At 38.4% G+C, this 17455-nt stretch overlaps 1 protein-coding gene across 1 annotated transcript in view; it reads left to right on the forward strand.

Moving 5' to 3' along the window:
* The window catches only part of LOC117296615, a 28450-nt gene extending 11720 nt beyond the window's left edge, over window positions 1-16730 (forward strand). The window contains exons 9-23 of the mRNA XM_033779636.1: window positions 672-796; window positions 2116-2211; window positions 3226-3309; window positions 4859-4969; window positions 6743-6910; window positions 8136-8538; window positions 10318-10402; window positions 10894-10965; window positions 11835-11982; window positions 12845-12963; window positions 13243-13405; window positions 14390-14505; window positions 14985-15105; window positions 15781-15892; window positions 16379-16730. Coding sequence (XP_033635527.1) covers window positions 672-796; window positions 2116-2211; window positions 3226-3309; window positions 4859-4969; window positions 6743-6910; window positions 8136-8538; window positions 10318-10402; window positions 10894-10965; window positions 11835-11982; window positions 12845-12963; window positions 13243-13405; window positions 14390-14505; window positions 14985-15105; window positions 15781-15892; window positions 16379-16730 — 2275 coding nt within the window. The remainder of the gene's footprint in view (window positions 1-671; window positions 797-2115; window positions 2212-3225; window positions 3310-4858; window positions 4970-6742; window positions 6911-8135; window positions 8539-10317; window positions 10403-10893; window positions 10966-11834; window positions 11983-12844; window positions 12964-13242; window positions 13406-14389; window positions 14506-14984; window positions 15106-15780; window positions 15893-16378) is intronic.
* The last annotated feature ends 725 nt before the right edge of the window (window positions 16731-17455 follow it).

Genomic DNA, 17455 nt, shown 5'->3' on the forward strand with positions numbered 1-17455 from the left:
TCATTAAGTGCTTTGTGGACAATGAGCATCAGCTTGAAGATGATTCGTTGAGAGATAGGGAGCCAGTGTAGTTGTTTCAGAATGGGGGTGATGGAACAGGATTTTCTAGACAGTGTCACAATGCGGGCAGCAGTATTTTGGAGGAAAGCTATGACTGATAGGGCTCCTCCTTATCTTAAAGAAATTCTCTCGCCATATACACAAACTCGCAATCTTCGCTCTACAACCCAACTTCTTTTAACTGTCCCTAAAACCACCACTTCCAATGGCGATCCTGCATTCTCTGTATCTGCACACTCTCTCGGGAACTCTCTTCCTTTACATATCCGAGGTACAATGTCTGTGGACATTTTCAAAATATTGCTGAAACCCACTTATTAAATATTTCTTATGATTGACTTATAGTTTGTTATTTTTGACCACTGCATTTGCCAATACATTTATGTAATCTGTTTTATTCAATGTGCTCTTATTTGTTTTCGAAGTTCTGTAACTTGTAATCTCTTTTGTTACTTTGTTTTTGGTTTGTTTTTTATGCGCCTCAGAATAAGTTGTTTTTCCTTCCCTATGGAACTTACTACCCATCAAAACAATTAAGGAGACTTCCTGACTCGCATTCAAGAACAAACCTCAAAACCCATGTCTCATAAGTATTTGGTTGTTGTGAATAGATTACAGTTAAAGACAGCTGACGATCTCCCAGATGATTGGACGCCTCCTGAGATCAATGAAGACGTCCTGGCCTCGTCGGCAATTCACACTTTCAAGGCAAACTCACTCAAAGAAAAAGAATCCAGTAAGTTTACTACAACTCTTCAGTCTGTTTAGATGATGTTAAAATGATTATGAGAGTGGGAGGCGAGGAGTTCTCTGGGGCTTCCCTCTCACAACTAAAACGGAAACTTCCTTCGTGTCTTCTCTGCAAGGGTATTCTTGGCTAGTATGTATAAGCTTGGGCGATACCACGATATTATCGAACATCGCGATACTAATTTGGAAACGATTTCGATATCGGATGGATTTGGTTTTAATCGAAATATCGATATATCACAATATATCGCGATATCGATTAAGTATCACAATACCGTGATGTATTTCCTAGCTGAGACATCTTGCACCCCATAGGTTTGGAGTAAATCAGAAGAATAGATCGTTAGAACACCTCTTTTATGCTATGACTGTCTCTTCTGCAACTTTCACTGGGAGTTTGAAGACTGATGATGTCAAATTTAATTAATCGCGATTATATCGAATATCGCGATATATTGTAGGCGATATATCGTGAATAAAATAAATCGATATCGCCCAAGCTTAAGTATGTACAGTGATTCAGTTATGTAGCTTTCCCGAGAGTCATTGGCTTCACAATAAAATGTTTTTTTTTTTTTTTTGGGGGGGGGGGGGTGTGGTTTACAGTATTACTTTTCTTATTGTCCATATACTTCCATGTTTTCTATCGCTGTTTTTGTTTTTTTTCTCTTGTTCTTGTTTCTTTGTTTTATTGTAATGTGTGATCACCTTTAAGTGGCCATGCATTTCTGTTTCCCTTTTCAGAAAACAATCTGTTTCCCTTTTGCATTATTTTTTTATTTTTTATGTTTGTGCAATAAAAGTATTAAAAAATACAAAAATAGATTATCATGTTGCAGTTTCAAGTCTTATATAGCGCACGTATCTACCAAACAAGGTACTCAAGGCGCTGAGTATATGCAAACTTTCATTAAGATATGTAATTGCAGTGATGAATTCTGAGACCCAACTATTTAGCACCTTCTAAGGGTTTACAAGGTGCTACGGCGCATACAGCAGCCACAGCCAGGAACACTGGGGCGAACCCCTTCTCTTTTCGATACATAAGTGCACTGGGTTCTTTTACATGCGTTACACAACACATGGGACCAACGGCTTTACGTCCCATCCGAAGGACGAAGCAATGGTTAAGTGTCTTGCTTAAGGACGCAAGTGTCACGGCAGGGGATTCGAACCCACACTCTGCTGATCAGAAACACCAGAGTTTGAATTTGGTCAACCGTCCGGCCACGACACTTCCACAAACTAGAAACATGAATGATGGTGTATCTTTTCTATTATGGCTCCTTATCTTGTCTTTCAAAGGTAAAGCTAAAGGTGTTTCTGTAAAACAAGAGCCACTTTCTCCAAGAAGCCTGAACGATGGCTCACCAGGAGGGAAATACAGCAGACAAAACTCGGGTAAGCATTTTTACGATTTTTATCCATTTTCGTTTTACATTTTTGTTTGACATTTTCGTTTTACATCGATTGTGTGTTACCACTGTATACTCAGTACTTCCCGAGTCCTGTGAGAAAAAAAATCACAAGCATACTACTCGGGTGGGATTCACACCCATGACCTTTGCAATCACATCCATGACCTTTGCAATTCTAGAGCAGTGTCATACATGTACCAACTAGACCACCGTGCTAACACATGTATATGGGTAAAACAAAAATGGATATTCTTTATCCCTGATGCAAAATTAACATCTATTAGACTTTAAGATTTGTAAATTAGTATGTGCAGTATGGGTATGGTGACGTCTAAATGACTGTTGTTAATTGTATTTTTTTATTTTGTTTTAAATAAGGAATCAATGTGTGGTGAAGAGGTTTTCAACAAGTGGTTTAAACCCGTGCCATGGCCTGGACTTGATAATTTTACCGAGACGAAGTCAAGGTAAATTATCAAGAATCAGGCCTTGGTGGGTTTAAACCACTTGTTGAAAACCGATTCAACACACTTTGATTCCCATTCATAAATACCTTTACGATAAAAAAAACATCAACACCTTTGGTCACAAGGTAAAATAAATGCAAAAAATAAAATAATTATTCAATGATTTCTTTCAACACAACACCCCTCCAGCTATGAAATGGTTAGGCCCTCGGGTAAACAACTCCTTATAAGGAGATGCGTATCGCGTGATGCGGCACAACTGTTTCAGCCATTGCTCTCGACCAATAGGAATGAAGAAACTGTCTAATACGCACAGGTGCAAGCTCGCGTGTCACGCGCATGTTATAACACTTTTTACTGGTGTTATATCATCCGTTCAAACAACACCTCGTGATGCCCTCTCGACCAATCAGAATAGATAATAAACTGTCTTAGGTATTTATGAATATTTTGTTAATGTTTGTACATGTACAATGTACTTGTGACTTCTCAGCCCGATTAAATATTATTGTTATTATTCTTTTCTACAGGTGGCTCTGTAAAACAAGAACCACTCTCTCCAAGAACACTGAATGATCTTTCACCCGGAGGGAAATACAGCAGACAAAACTCAGGTAATATTATCAACAATTTGATAGTATTCTGTACACTTCTCTACTACTTTGTATTAATAATATTATTTTCCCGTACGCGCTAATCCATCAATTAGATTCTCGAACTGGAGGGTGGTATAAGATAGACCGTGTGAACCTTGTTTACAATAAGTGTGACCTTGTACATTCTTTAAGTATTCTGGCAGGCACTGTGCTACACTGGTCCTATGGGAAAGTTGACATTTTGTGTCATAATTTCCACATAAAACCAAAGAGTTATGAAAGTCAAAGCTGAACAAGTTTTGAGATGTGCCTCCTTTAATCATATCAAAAGTTGATAAGAATTAGACAGTGCAATCTCCATAAAATTGGATTTTATATTTTCTTCCATTAAGCTGTGTACAAATCATGCCTGCAGGAAGTCCAGGCTCTGTGGCTCTTCTGTAAACATGCGATGTCACAGGTCATATCGTCTATACAAATAATGAATGTTTATGAGTGCAATGGTGCGAAAATTTTCAAGAGTTGAAAGATGGAGTGTTCTATTCAACGAGGCGGAGCCGAGTTAAATGGAACATTCCATCTTTCAATGAATGAAAATTTTCTCCCTTTTGCATGAATGAAAACAATCCATTATTTGTTTTATATCACATCCAAGTAGATCTTTGTCATTTTGATTGGAGGATACAACTTTCCAAAACAAACAAAGCGTAGGACTACGCCTACATTTTTTAATTGCGAAACTACACATTTTCTTTTGGTTCGGCCTGTTGGATTTAACAGTGACAACAGCTATTTTTGACATGCAGACGCCGTAATGTATGTGCCTTGCAGTGCTGCACTGTTGCATTGCCAAAAATGTTTTTACGCATCGTGCCATAGTACTTTTCAGATGGAACGAAAAATGCAGGCGGAATGGAACGAAAAATGCACGGTGAGTGACTAGCGTGCAATAGTACTTTTGTTTGCTACCACGTGACGGACAATCCTCCAATCTAATGGCAAGGATCTGCTTGGGTGTTATATAAAAACCTATTACCTTCTGATTTTAAAGGGATGCTGCAGTGAATTAAAATAAAACAGTTAATTTTGAAGGCATTTATTTCTGATATATGTATTGAACATCAATAAAATGTGTTTTGTTTATTCCCGACATATCTGACTTGCGTAATTAGCGAATAAGTCATGCCCCCCCCCCCTTTGTGGATTGTTACCGCCCCCCTACCATCGACGTCACGTCGGGAATTCAAACATATCGTCGGCAAAAAGGGTCTGGTCCCTAACTACACGTGCCTAGGTACCAGGCCACACAATGCACACGTCTCTATATGCACACAGCCAGGGGGCCCGACGGCTCGGGTTACCGACATGACGTCACGTTTATGCAAATGAAGGCTCCCTTTTAGGGGCGGGGTGGGTTCCCCTAATCTCTTGAAAACCATTTTTAAAATACTTGCGCAATTAATAAAAAATCTGAAAAAATATTTCAGGTTTAAAAAGTCATGTTTAATCGTTTAAATGAATAAAAAAACACTGCAGCCACCCTTTAATGCTTTGTTGGAACTTTCAGGTGCTGGAGCGGCTGCTTCACCACAATTTGGGAAGAATGAACGCACACCACGGAGAGAGAAACCCAAAGATAAATCAACTAAACTCAAGAGGATTAATGCAGCTCCAAAAGGTTCATTTCATTCATGCATTTCTTTTATTTTTTTCAAATACACAAAGAATAAGTAATACATTTAGTCAAGTAACTTAAAGCCAGTGGACACCATTGGTAAATGTCAAAGACCATTCTTTTCACTTGGTGTACCTCAACATATGCATAAAATAACAAACCTGTGAAAATTTGAGCTCGATTGGTGATCGGAGTTGCGAGATAACTATGATGGAAAAAAACACCCGTGTCACACGAAGTTGTGTGCGTTTAGATGGTTGATTTTGCGACCTCAAATTCTAAACTTGAGGTCTCGAAATCAAATTCGTGGAAAATTACTTCTTTCTCGAAAACTACTCCACTTCAGAGGGAGCCGTTTCTCACAATGTTTTATACTATCAACCTCTCCCCATTACTCGCTACCAAGTAAGGTTTTATGCTAATAATTATTTTGAGTAATTACCAATAGTGTCCACTGCCATTAACATTTTATTAAGTAGGATTTGAAACTGTGCATGGTGGAAATAGGATATGGAAAGGTTTGCGGTAACACCATGTAATGACTATCTCTAAATGAGGAGTTGGGGTAGTTCTAAAAAGAACCGTTGGTTTCAACTCGACGTTTCAATCAGTATGCTCTGATCATCTTCTGGAGCTCAGAAGACAAAGTAAAAGGAAAACCACGCAATTTCGAGGCATACTTGTGTGGATCATTATATTCACCCTTAAACAAATCTTTCTAACCATTATGCATTTGATAACAAAAGGTTTAAAAACACTTTTCATATACCAACTTGCCCGACCCAAGGCAACGTGTCCCTTTAACCACCAGAACTTAATAATCAAGCATGTCATTTTACCAGACAAAATTCAAATCTTATGCGCAAATGGCTTATTAAAGCCATTATACCCTTTCGGTAGGCCTACAGGAAAAACAAAAATGAAAGTTCACAGATTTACAAATAATTTACAGGGTTGACAGAAGGTAATGGTGAAAGACTTCTCTTGAAATATTGTTCCATGAAATGCTTTACTTTTTGAGATAACATTAAAACAATATAAATTCTCGTTAGCGAGAATTACGGATTTATTTTAAACACATGTCATGACACGGCAAAACGCGCGGAAACAGGAATGGGTTTTCCCGTTATTTTCTCCCAACTCCGATGACCGATTGAACCTAAATTCTCACAGGTTTGTTATTTTATATATTAGTTGTGATACACGAAGTGTCAGACTTGGACAATACTGTTTACCGAAAGTGTATAATGGCTTTAAATTGTGTGAGGATGGAGGTGTCCAAGAAGCATTAGCCTATCGAGTGGAGACCCCACTCATACAAGAACTTAAGTTTAAAGGCAGTGGACACTATTGGTAATTACTCAAAATAATTATCATCATGAAACCTTTCTTGATTACGAGTAATGGGGAGAGGTTGATTGTGAGAAACAGCTCCCTCTGAAGTGACGTAGTTTTCGAGAAAGAAGTAATTTTCCACGAATTTGATTTAGAGACCTCAAGTTTAGAACTTGAGATCTCGAAATCAAGCATCAGAAAGCACACAACTTCGTGTGACAAGGGTTTTTTTTTTTTCATTATTATCTCGCAACTTCGACGACCGATTGAGCTCAAATTTTCACAGGTTTGTTATTTTTTGCATATGTTGAGATACATGTACACCAACTGTGAAGACTAGTCTTTGACAATTACCAAAAGTGTCCACTGTCTTGAATGCTCGGATTTAATTGTCTTCGCCATGACACCCTAAAGATGAGTTTTTTTCATCCCATCCTTCAGGTGTTCTTAAGAAGGAGCTTGTACGAGTGACGCACATCCGTAATCCTTGCTGTTTCTATATCCAACGAGAGTCCGATCAGCCACAACTCAGTAATATGATGGTGGGAATCAACAGAGAGTGTAAGCTGGTGCCCGAACATAACAGACTGCCAAATGACCTCAGCGAAGGTGAGTACAAAAATCATAAACAACAGAATTTATCAAAGAAAGTTAAAGGCAGTGGACACTATTGGTAATTACTCAAAATAATTATTAGCATAAAACCTTACTTGGTGACGAGTAATGGGGAGAGGTTAGTAGTATAAAACATTGTGAGAAACGGCTCCCTCTGAAGTAACGTAATTTGAGAAAGAAGTAACTTTCCTCGAATTTGATTTCGAGACCTCAGATTTAGAATTGGAGGTCTCAAAATCAAGCATCTGAAAGCACACAAATGCGTGCAACAAGGGTGTTTTTTTCTTTCATTATTATCTCGCAACTTCGATGACCAATTGAGCTCAAATTTTCACAGGTTTGTTATTTTATGCATATTATGAGATATAGCAAAAAAGTGGGAAGACTGGTCTTTGACAATTACCAATAGTGTCCAATTGTCTTTAAGTACTTCTAATAATTTAAGTACTGCGTTAATCCTAAGAAAAAAACCTACTTGAGTTTATATAGGACCCTAACTGTCTCATATAATGTGGATCACCCATTAAAGGATTTATATACTTTTCTTTTTAACACAAAACACAATGTCCACAGATTTTCATTAAACTTACACAGTTTGAAGAAAGCTTACCTTATAATATAACTAGCTGAGGGGGCTGTTCATGTAATTTTTGAGAAATGAGTAAAACAGTGCCACAAAAATATGTTTTACATGCTAAAATAAGTTTCTTCTTTAGAGAAAATTTTGTGTGTGTGACTTTTTAAAAAACTACAGCACCTCAGCAAATACAATGTAGCCTAATACTTGAAGGGAAACTTTCTACTGTCATTATTTTCAATTTGTTTGAACTTAATGTAAATTTGTGGAAATTGTGTTTTGTGTTCTACAAAAAAAAAACCAGGCGCTTTAAGAGCTGAGCCCAGTTTTTCAAACTCGGGTTGATACCATTGCTTTGTTTGTGTGCCAAAGCTGAAATGCATATAAACATGTATATTATGACCGTACAAAACAGAAACAACCTCAACAAAAAAATACGGTTGCGGAAGTGTGTTGATTGAAGACTGATTTCTACTCCACAAAATACCTTTACCGAGGCTGAGATGGTTCAAGAAACAAATTAAATGGATAAGTGACCAGGAGTAAGATTGTTGGAAGCACTTCGAGATGCCCTTTGCGTGTGAAAAGAGATATAAAAATTGGTTATTATTGTATTCTTATTTTTATTATAACATTTTAAAGGTGCTCTGATGGCTTGCCTCTATGAGACTGACAAAACGTGGTACCGAGCCCGGATCAAATCCGTCGCCACAACCGATCCCGATATCCCCCGCCCTAAAACACCCTCCGAGACTTCTCTTCTAAGCTCCACCCCTACCTTAGAACAGGAAACGCCAGAGAGCGCGTCAGGCGCAGAAACTCCTCGCGAAGGGGGAACGGAAGACGACACCATGTCGGACGTCAAATCCGAAGTCGGGTCGGAGGCGAGTTCAGAGGTCAGCCAGGATGTGCTGCTTGAGGTCATCCACGCTCAGGTCAAGGCAGAGGTCAATTCTGATGTCAAGTCAAAGGTCAAAGTTGAGGAGCCGAAGGTGGAAGTGATGTATGTGGATTATGGGAATAAGGAATGGGTGTCACTCTCAAAGTAAGTTATCTTCTCATTTTTTCTTTTCAAAATCTTTACATTGTTATGTGAGTCTTGGCACCAACAACTTGCTAAAATACTTGCTAAAATACAATGTAAAATTGCACAGAAAGAAAACAGTTGATTTAATATTTGGCCTCATAGTGCATACACAACTTTTGTTTATAATACTACGGTAGTTAAGTGGTCATTTGCATGGGTGTCACTTTCAAAGTAAGTTTTTTTCTAATTTTTTTTCTTTTTTTAAAAGCTAAGGTACATCTTTCTTTGTTTTGACGGTTTGTGAAGGTACATGTATAGGCATATGTTGGTGGTTATAGTTTTTATAAAGCGTATTTCACAACAACTGTATCAATGCTCTTAACATTAGCGCCCTGGTCATGGGGCCAATAACATCTCTGTGTAAGCTTTCTCAGCTCCCCGGGGTGTACATTGTATACCGCCCTACAGCCCCAAGCTGCCGTGGTGCTCTGAAGGCTTTTTCGTTCACAATATCAACCTCTACCCTGGCAGGTACCCATGTATACCCCATGGGTGAAGAGAAACAATTACAGTAAAGTATCTTGCTCAAGGACACAAGTGTCATGATCGGGATTCAAACCCACCCTCCGGTGACTTATCCACCAGAACTTGAATTTGATGCTCGTACTGTACATGTCAGTATCAAATTTACTTTGACGAAAGATTCAGATTGTACAGAACTCTGCAGCTCGTCTTATTTATCGTATCAGGAAACATGAACCTGTGTCTGTTATTCTAAGAGACTTACACTGGCTACCTATTCACTCTCGTATTTCATTCAAATATGGTTGTCAGCTTATGAATGTTTTTATGATTTTGCACCTCCTTATTTGACAGAGCTGTTAACATTGACACACCTTCTAAAAAATCTTTGTTCTAATAAGAAAAAGTTGTTTGTTATTCCACCAGTGATGACCAAATCATATGGTGAACGCAGCTTCGCTCACACTGCCTCAACCTTAATGGAACAATCTCCCGGAACACATAAAAAACATTGACTCCATTATTAAGTTTAAGATTGCTTTAAAGACGCACTTATTTAACATTTAATTCATCCATTTTGTTTGTTACCCAGTACATCTTGTCTTTGTATTCTGTTGTGTTTTTCTCAAGAGCGCTTAGGGACATGTTTGATTTCTATGTGTTATGCGCTATATAAGAATGGTTAATTATTATTGTTATTACCTAGTCAGTTTCCCGTGTGGCTTATTGTTTGATTTGTTAAAGTAAGAAGTTGCATCCCTTTAAGGTGAGCCCATGGCTGCTTCACACCATGGTTGTATCGTAAACTAGGGTGTAATCCCTGACTACACAACAGTTTAGCCAACAGTTGTTTGGCTTCTGGCTGAAACCCTGAATTAAGATCTTGACAAAATAGGGAGACCACTAACTTCAAGGCTAGATTGCTCAGTTAGAGCGATGGCATGTTTATCTGGAAGATGCAGGTTCAAGCCTCGCTCTAATACATTTTTCTTTGTTCTACCTACTATTAAATTAAATTTTACTTGGTCAGTTTCCCATGTGGTTTATTACTTGACTAATTACAAATATTATACAGTTCTTGTCATAGCTTTTTGTTCACACCCGAACATGCCGAAGGGTGTCCAAAAGCGGTCGACAAGAAGACAGGCCAACATTTAATCTAGATAGATTAGTTGGTAGAGCGCCGGCACGATAATCCGGAGGTCGCACGTTCAAGTCTCACTCTAGTCAATTGTTCTTTGCTCAACTCCAAAATTCTTTTTATTTTGTAAACAGGTTGTGTAGGTTGAAACCCAAGCATGAGAACATACCAGATTTAGCTGTCTGTTGCTCTCTCACTGACATCGTGCCAACTAGAAAGGTAAGAAAATATTCCACCAATATCTTCCACCAGGCCTGATTGCCCCCATGCCCTTTGGTCATTGCCTTGGTGCCCTTGAATTGCTACAGTTTAAATTTTCAATTTCCTCATAGGGTGCCCTTTACGAACGAGAAAATGCCGTGGCGCCCTTGCCCTTTCAAAAATGAAGCAAACAGGCATGTTCCGCTGTCCCTCATTTGTGTTTCCTTCATAAAATAATTTTTGACAAATCCTTAAAAATGTCAACAAGTTTTTATTAGTAGTTGATATTATTGAAACCATTTGGGTGCACCGACTTTTTTGTTTCAGATATCAAAGATATTGAGCATATAGCCGTCCTGCCACAAGGAATGTCTCCTAATACCCTCCCCTCGGTTTAAAGACCACCCAACCCTCAGATATAAAAAAAACACTGGCTTGGTAATCTGGAGGTTGTACAAACAAATTGTTCACTCCAGAATTGTATATTTTTTTCTGATTTCTTTTATTAGTCCGGTCGCTGGTCCATGGAGGGTGTAAAGAGCTTTGCTAAGATGGTGGGTGATAAACCGATATACATGAGTGTAAGTATAAAGAAAGTCTTAACAAAAATAATTGTACCAAAGTCTTATATAGCGCACATATCTACCAACTACAAACTCAAGGCGCTTTACTGTAGTATAATTTTTCTTTTTGCTTCACATTCTACTTCTGAGATGTAGATTTGACGATGACTGGACCAAGCTAGTCGTAACGTTGAGACCAATTAAAAACTCACTCCGCGGTAGTGGTACGTTAAAGCCATTGGACCCTTTCGGTACAGAAAAAAAAAAAAAGATCACAGATTTACAAATAACTTACAGGGTTTACAGAAGGTACATGTAGTGGTGAAAGACTTCTCTTGAAATATTATTCCATGAAATGCTTTACTTTTTGAGAAAACAGTAAAACAGTATCAATTCTCGATAGGGAGAATTACGGATTTATTTGAAACACATGTCATGACACGGCGAAACGCGCGGATACAAGGGTGGGTTTTCCCGTTGTTTTCTCCCTACTCTGATGACCGATTGAGCCTAAATTTTCACAGGTTTGTTGTTTGATATAGAAGTTGGATACAAGAAGTGTTGGCCTTGGACAATACTGTTTACCGAAAGGGTCCAATGGCTTTAAGTTAATAACAATCCACTAAAAGCTAAATAACGATCTACTAAAAGCTAAATTAGTAGTCCCAGCTGATTTCTACCTTCCACCCAGGTATAGTAGTTAAAAAGCAGAACAATTCTTTTCAGAACTGAGAAGTCTCCCGAATTCCAAAATAAAATCTAATCCCCGGTATAGACTATAAAGCAAGACAGTTCTCTAAAGAGCAAAGTCTATCTGGCAGACAGTACATGGTGTTACTGCAAACCAAAATACGTATATTTATTTTTTGTTATTATCATCTTGACAGATTCTTGGTCACTCAGGAGCGACTCTGTACGTAGATCTTCACAAGCTCCCAATCCAAGAGGTGGAGAATGATATGCCGATTTCCTTGCGAGATGCCTTGGTGTTTCTTGAGCTTGCCTGTTTTGTGTCCCCAGAGTCAGTGCCTGAAGGTAAAAAGGCAATCAAAAATACTAACAAAATATTATACATTGTAGGTTTTAAATTTCCATTTTTTTTTTTCGAACTGCCTCTAGCTACCGGGTAATCTCGGTAGTCTAGTTGGTAAGACAGTGCTCTAGAATTGCAAGGGTTGGGGTTCCAATCCCACCCGAGTAAATATGCCCGTAATAATTTTTTCACAGGACTCGGGAAAGTACTGAGTATACCGTGCTATTAAAAACACACCGGTGTTTGAGTAAAAACCCAAAGTTGATAGTACTAATTATTATTCATAGTTTTTTTTACGAAATGACAAGTATGTCAAAAAACATAACATTCTGCAAACGGTTTCTTCAAATTTATTTTCGAGGCACTCAATGCTGTGAAAACTTTCAATAAGTTTCAGAACCTAACATGTAAAGGTTACTCACATGTACATGTACTTACACAAATACATGTAAGCATAACCGACGAATTATATTATTTTTCATGAATTTGTTTTAGAATTTGGTTTGTACTATCGACCATTTTGTGGTTTTAATACCGGCCATGACACTTGTGTCCCTGAGCAGGACACTTTACTATCATTGCTTCTCTACACCCATGGTTGAAGGGTAGAGATGGTTCTTATGATTGATTTAGCTTGGTACACACATGTACATTGCTTATTTGACAGCACAGGCTGTGTTTATCCTCAGGTAGTCGAGATGGTTCAAGGAATGAAATTTAAGGGCCATCAATCAGGGGTAATAATTATGGAGAGCTACGCTATGTATGAGCATCGCTGAGTGACCATGGTGTGATATAACAATACACTTTCGTTAACAATCCCAACTCATTTCTTTTCCTCCTTTCTCTGTTCGTGGACGGCAGCATCTTCCTCGAGAGGCACACTTCTCAAGTTCATCCCAGCTGATCTACCCGCCCTAGGAGAGGAAATCTTGGCTACTGTCAGCCACTTCCAAGACCCGCTGTGTTTCTGTGTACAGGAGGTGAACATACATTTCTTCCATACTTTCATTTGACCATGGTGACTGTCGGGTAACAAAAGGTTATAAAGTTTCTGGTATTTGAGGCGTGGCATGGTGAGTTATCAATATTTATAACACACCTCTTGCTTGTTCTGTATTCTGGTTGGCTGAACGTGGGGTGAACTTGGGGTGAACAAATATAGTCAAGTGATCGCGTGCGTGTGTTGGTTTTGTATATGATGCTCTATAATAAACTATCAATACAAATATTTATTTATTTTCTTAAAACCTTTTTGCCAGATTGCAGCGGATAGTGAGTACCTTCTTAAGATGACGAAAGACCTTCAGGAAACCTACTATAAGAAGGTTGATGACCGCTGGAATATACTGTGCCCCAAGGTTGGCTCAATCTGTGTGGCCAAATTCTCCGAGGATAAACAGTGGTCAAGAGCGGAGATTGTTGGTCAGTTTTTATGAGTTCTTGTGTTGTAATAATGTCAGAAATTTGCTATTAAAAGTTTTAAAACGTAGTAAATTACCTTTTGATTCCACACACCCATTGAAGCACCAAATATTTTGCATGTGACTTTGTATACAAACACAGCATGTTTCATCAGGGCCCAATTTCATCAAGCCTGTAAGCACAACAATTTGCTTAGCATGAAATTTCTTCCTTAATAAAATCAGGATTACCAACCAAAATTTCCACATGATTTTCAGGATAAGCAAACAACAACTGAATGCCAGTAACAAGCAATATGCAACAAATTAAAATTTGGTTTGTAGTCTTGTTCTTATCAAGGAAGAAATTTCATGCTAAGCAAATTTGTTGTGCTTACAGGCTTTATCAAATTGGGGCCCAGGCTACTACAAAGTCTTTATAGAGTGGGAATTACCTTGGGACCACCTCCAAACACACTTTATTGCCCTATAACATGTATAATTAAAAGTACATGTACCTTCTGATGAGGCATGTTTTCTAAAGCACTTCCCAGGGTTCGGGTGATCCCCTGGCTGCTGCTTCACAGGTTGTATTATAATTTTGGTGTGATCCCTGGCTGCAAGGAGCTGGTATGGCTTCTGACTGGCACCCCCGAACAAAGCTATAAGCCCTTTTTTTTTTGAGGTATGGGTGACGTGATACGCGCGTCACACGCGGCGACTGATGCCACGCTCACCATGAACGTTGGTGGTCAATAGGTTTTTGTGTGAACGCCGCGTCGCCTAAAAAAATGCGCAGTTCACAGAATAACACACGTTCTATTTCTATGGTCAGTACGCACAAATTTACCCAAACCTTATAGTGTTGTAGCATTGTGTCCGCCATATCTCAAAAAGGCTTATTGCCATTTTTCGTGACGCAGGGGTAAGAACATAGATATAGAACTTAGAGGGCGCCTTTGCCTTATGTTTTTAATCTATTGCTTTGCCTTTTTGAATACTGCAGCTCTACCAGGGAAGCAGCTAGTTGACGTCTTGTATGTAGATTATGGTAACTACGAGAGACTCCATTGTTCAGAACTGCGGAAAATTCCTAAGAAATTCCTCAAGTTATCCATACAGGTACATGTAGAAGAACAAATTTATCACTATTTTTAATGAAGTATGGCAATACAGAGGGAGTAGGTAATACACATTAAAAAACGTCCCCAGTACACTTTAAAGCCACTTGGCACTACTGGTAATTACTCAAAATAATTGTAAGCATAAAACCTCACTTGGTAACGAGTAATGGAGAGCTATGGACAGTACGAAACACTGTGACAAACGGCTCCCTCTGAAGTATTGTAGTTCTTGAGAAAGAGGTAGTCTCCCACTCAAATATTTGAATCCAATAAAAGACTTCTGGCCTGTAGCCTTTTATTAGGCGTCTGGGATGAAAGCACACAAATTTGTGCAACAAGGGTGATATTTCTGTCGTTATTCTGTTGCAAGTTTGATGACAATAGAGTCAAATTTTCACAATTGTTATTTTATGCTTGTGTTTATAACTGTTACGCAAAACTAAGATATATAAATACTTGTCCTTTTTATTTGGACAGGCTTTGCCCTGCTCTTTAGTTGACGTTGGACCCAAGGATCCAGAGCTAGGATGGTCGGCTGAGGAGACCAAGGGCTTCGGAGATATCATTTTGACCAAAGCTCTTCGGGCAACGGTTAAAGGTAAATGAGAATGAGGGACTTACTGTAACTCAACTGCCTTATTTTATGGATGAGGGTGAGAGATTCAGATTGAAGCAGGGCTCTTAAAGACACTGGACACTATTGGTAATTGTCAAAGACCAGTCTTCACACTTGGTGTATCTCAACATATACATGTATAAAAGTAAAATAAAATAACAACCCTGTGAAAATTTGAGCTCAATTGGTTGTCGAAGTTGCGAGATAATAATGAAAGAAGAAACGCCCTTGTCACACAAAGTTGTGTGCTTTCAGATGCTTGATTTCGAGACCTGAAATTGTTTATCTGAGGTCTCGAAATCAAATTCGTGGAATATTACTAATTTCTTGAAAACTACGTCACTTCAGAGGGAGCCGTTTCTCACAATGTTTTATACTATCAAAAGCTCTCCATTACTCGTTACCAATAGTGTCCACTGCCTTTAAGGCCAGATCCAAAATCATCTGCTCTAGAATTTCAAAAGTTGTGGGTTCGAATCCTGCCCGAGTTATAAGCTTGTTTTTACAGAACTGAGGGGAAAGTACTGAGTATGCAGTCCTTTACACACACCGGTGTACGGTAAAACCAAGTGTTACTCTTTATTACTCTAAATTTAACATCTAGTTTATGTACAGTGTACATGGTGTATAGTTTTTTTTTGTATTGTATATCTGCAGGCATAAACAAAGGAAGATTGTCAGTTATTCTAATGGAGGACAGACAGGGACGTGAGATAAACATCAACGCTCTGTTAGTGCAGAAGGGGTTTGGCCAGAGCACAGGTCCAGGGTAAGTGACCAATGGTCATTGGTTCAATTCCCAGCATAGCATAGTTTGTTTATTAAAAAACCACAATGGATATGACTATACATACTTCATACATATTCATGAACGATTGCTGAAATTTAACTGGTCACTTCACCACCACAGGTCAGGTGATATTTTTGCTCTTTACCAAGCCCAGATAAGTATTTACGCACGGAGAAACGTCGAACATGCAATAGTCTACTACGCAATTAGCTTTATGATGCAATAATGGAAATGTTATATGGGTGTAGCATGCAGTTGCTACATGTGCATGGAAAGTATCACAAAACTCTTCCTAACTTAAGACTAATCTTAGGACAATCCTGCATTGTAGCATGCAGACCTTAAGATTAATACTAAGACGAGTCCTAACTCTTTGTGAAATCGACCCCTGTGCATTTAACAACCTTATAGCGTTGAGCGCATGATATTATTCTTCCCTCATCTTCCCCCATATTCTTTCATCAGGTCAGTGAGTGCAGCCATCATCTTTGAAATGCCCCACCTTGACATCTCCGATGACGACACTCTCCAGAACCAAGACCCATCCTTCTCTGATCCCGAAACCGACACCCAACCGGACACCCCATCCCATATTCCCAAGACAAACAGTGTGGTCGTGGAGAATCGCATCTCACCGTCACCAACTCGGTCCAACACGCTTTCGTCCAAGGCTAGAAGTCAGTATACTGCGGTTCATGTCAGCCACGTGGAGTCGCCGGCGTGTTTGTTTATTCAGCTCTCAACGGCGGGTACTGATGGTCTTAACAGGTGGGTTACAAAGATGTTGACATTTATACTATTTCTCAAGTACAGTTAATCAGTCAATCTATCAATGAATAAATCAATGAATAAATCAATCATTATTGCTTATTATTATTGGTTTATTTAATCTGAATAAAAAAAACCACAAGGTTGACAGCATTCAAATTTACAAAGTTTTTACTGAGTAATATACAGGTCGATCAATCAATCAATCATTCAATCAATCGGTCATTTAATCGATCAATCAATCACTACTACTTATTACTATTGGTTTATTTAATCTGAATAAAAAAACAACCACAAGGTTGACAGCATTCAAATGTACAAAGTTTTTCTGAGTAATATACAGGTCGATCAATCAATCAATCATTCAATCAATCACTACTACTTATTACTATTGGTTTATTTAATCTGAATAAAAAAACAACCACAAGGTTGACAGCATTCAAATGTACAAAGTTTTTCTGAGTAATATACAGGTCGATCAATCAATCAATCATTCAATCAATCACTACTACTTATTACTATTGGTTTATTTAATCTGAATAAAAAAACAACCACAAGGTTGACAGCATTCAAATGTACAAAGTTTTTCTGAGTAATATACAGGTCGATCAATCAATCAATCATTCAATCAATCACTACTACTTATTACTATTGGTTTATTTAATCTGAATAAAAAAACAACCACAAGGTTGACAGCATTCAAATGTACAAAGTTTTTCTGAGTAATATACAGGTCGATCAATCAATCAATCATTCAATCAATCGGTCATTTAA

This window comes from Asterias rubens, chromosome 11 (assembly GCF_902459465.1).
Source record: "Asterias rubens chromosome 11, eAstRub1.3, whole genome shotgun sequence".
Lineage (NCBI taxonomy): Eukaryota > Metazoa > Echinodermata > Asteroidea > Forcipulatida > Asteriidae > Asterias > Asterias rubens.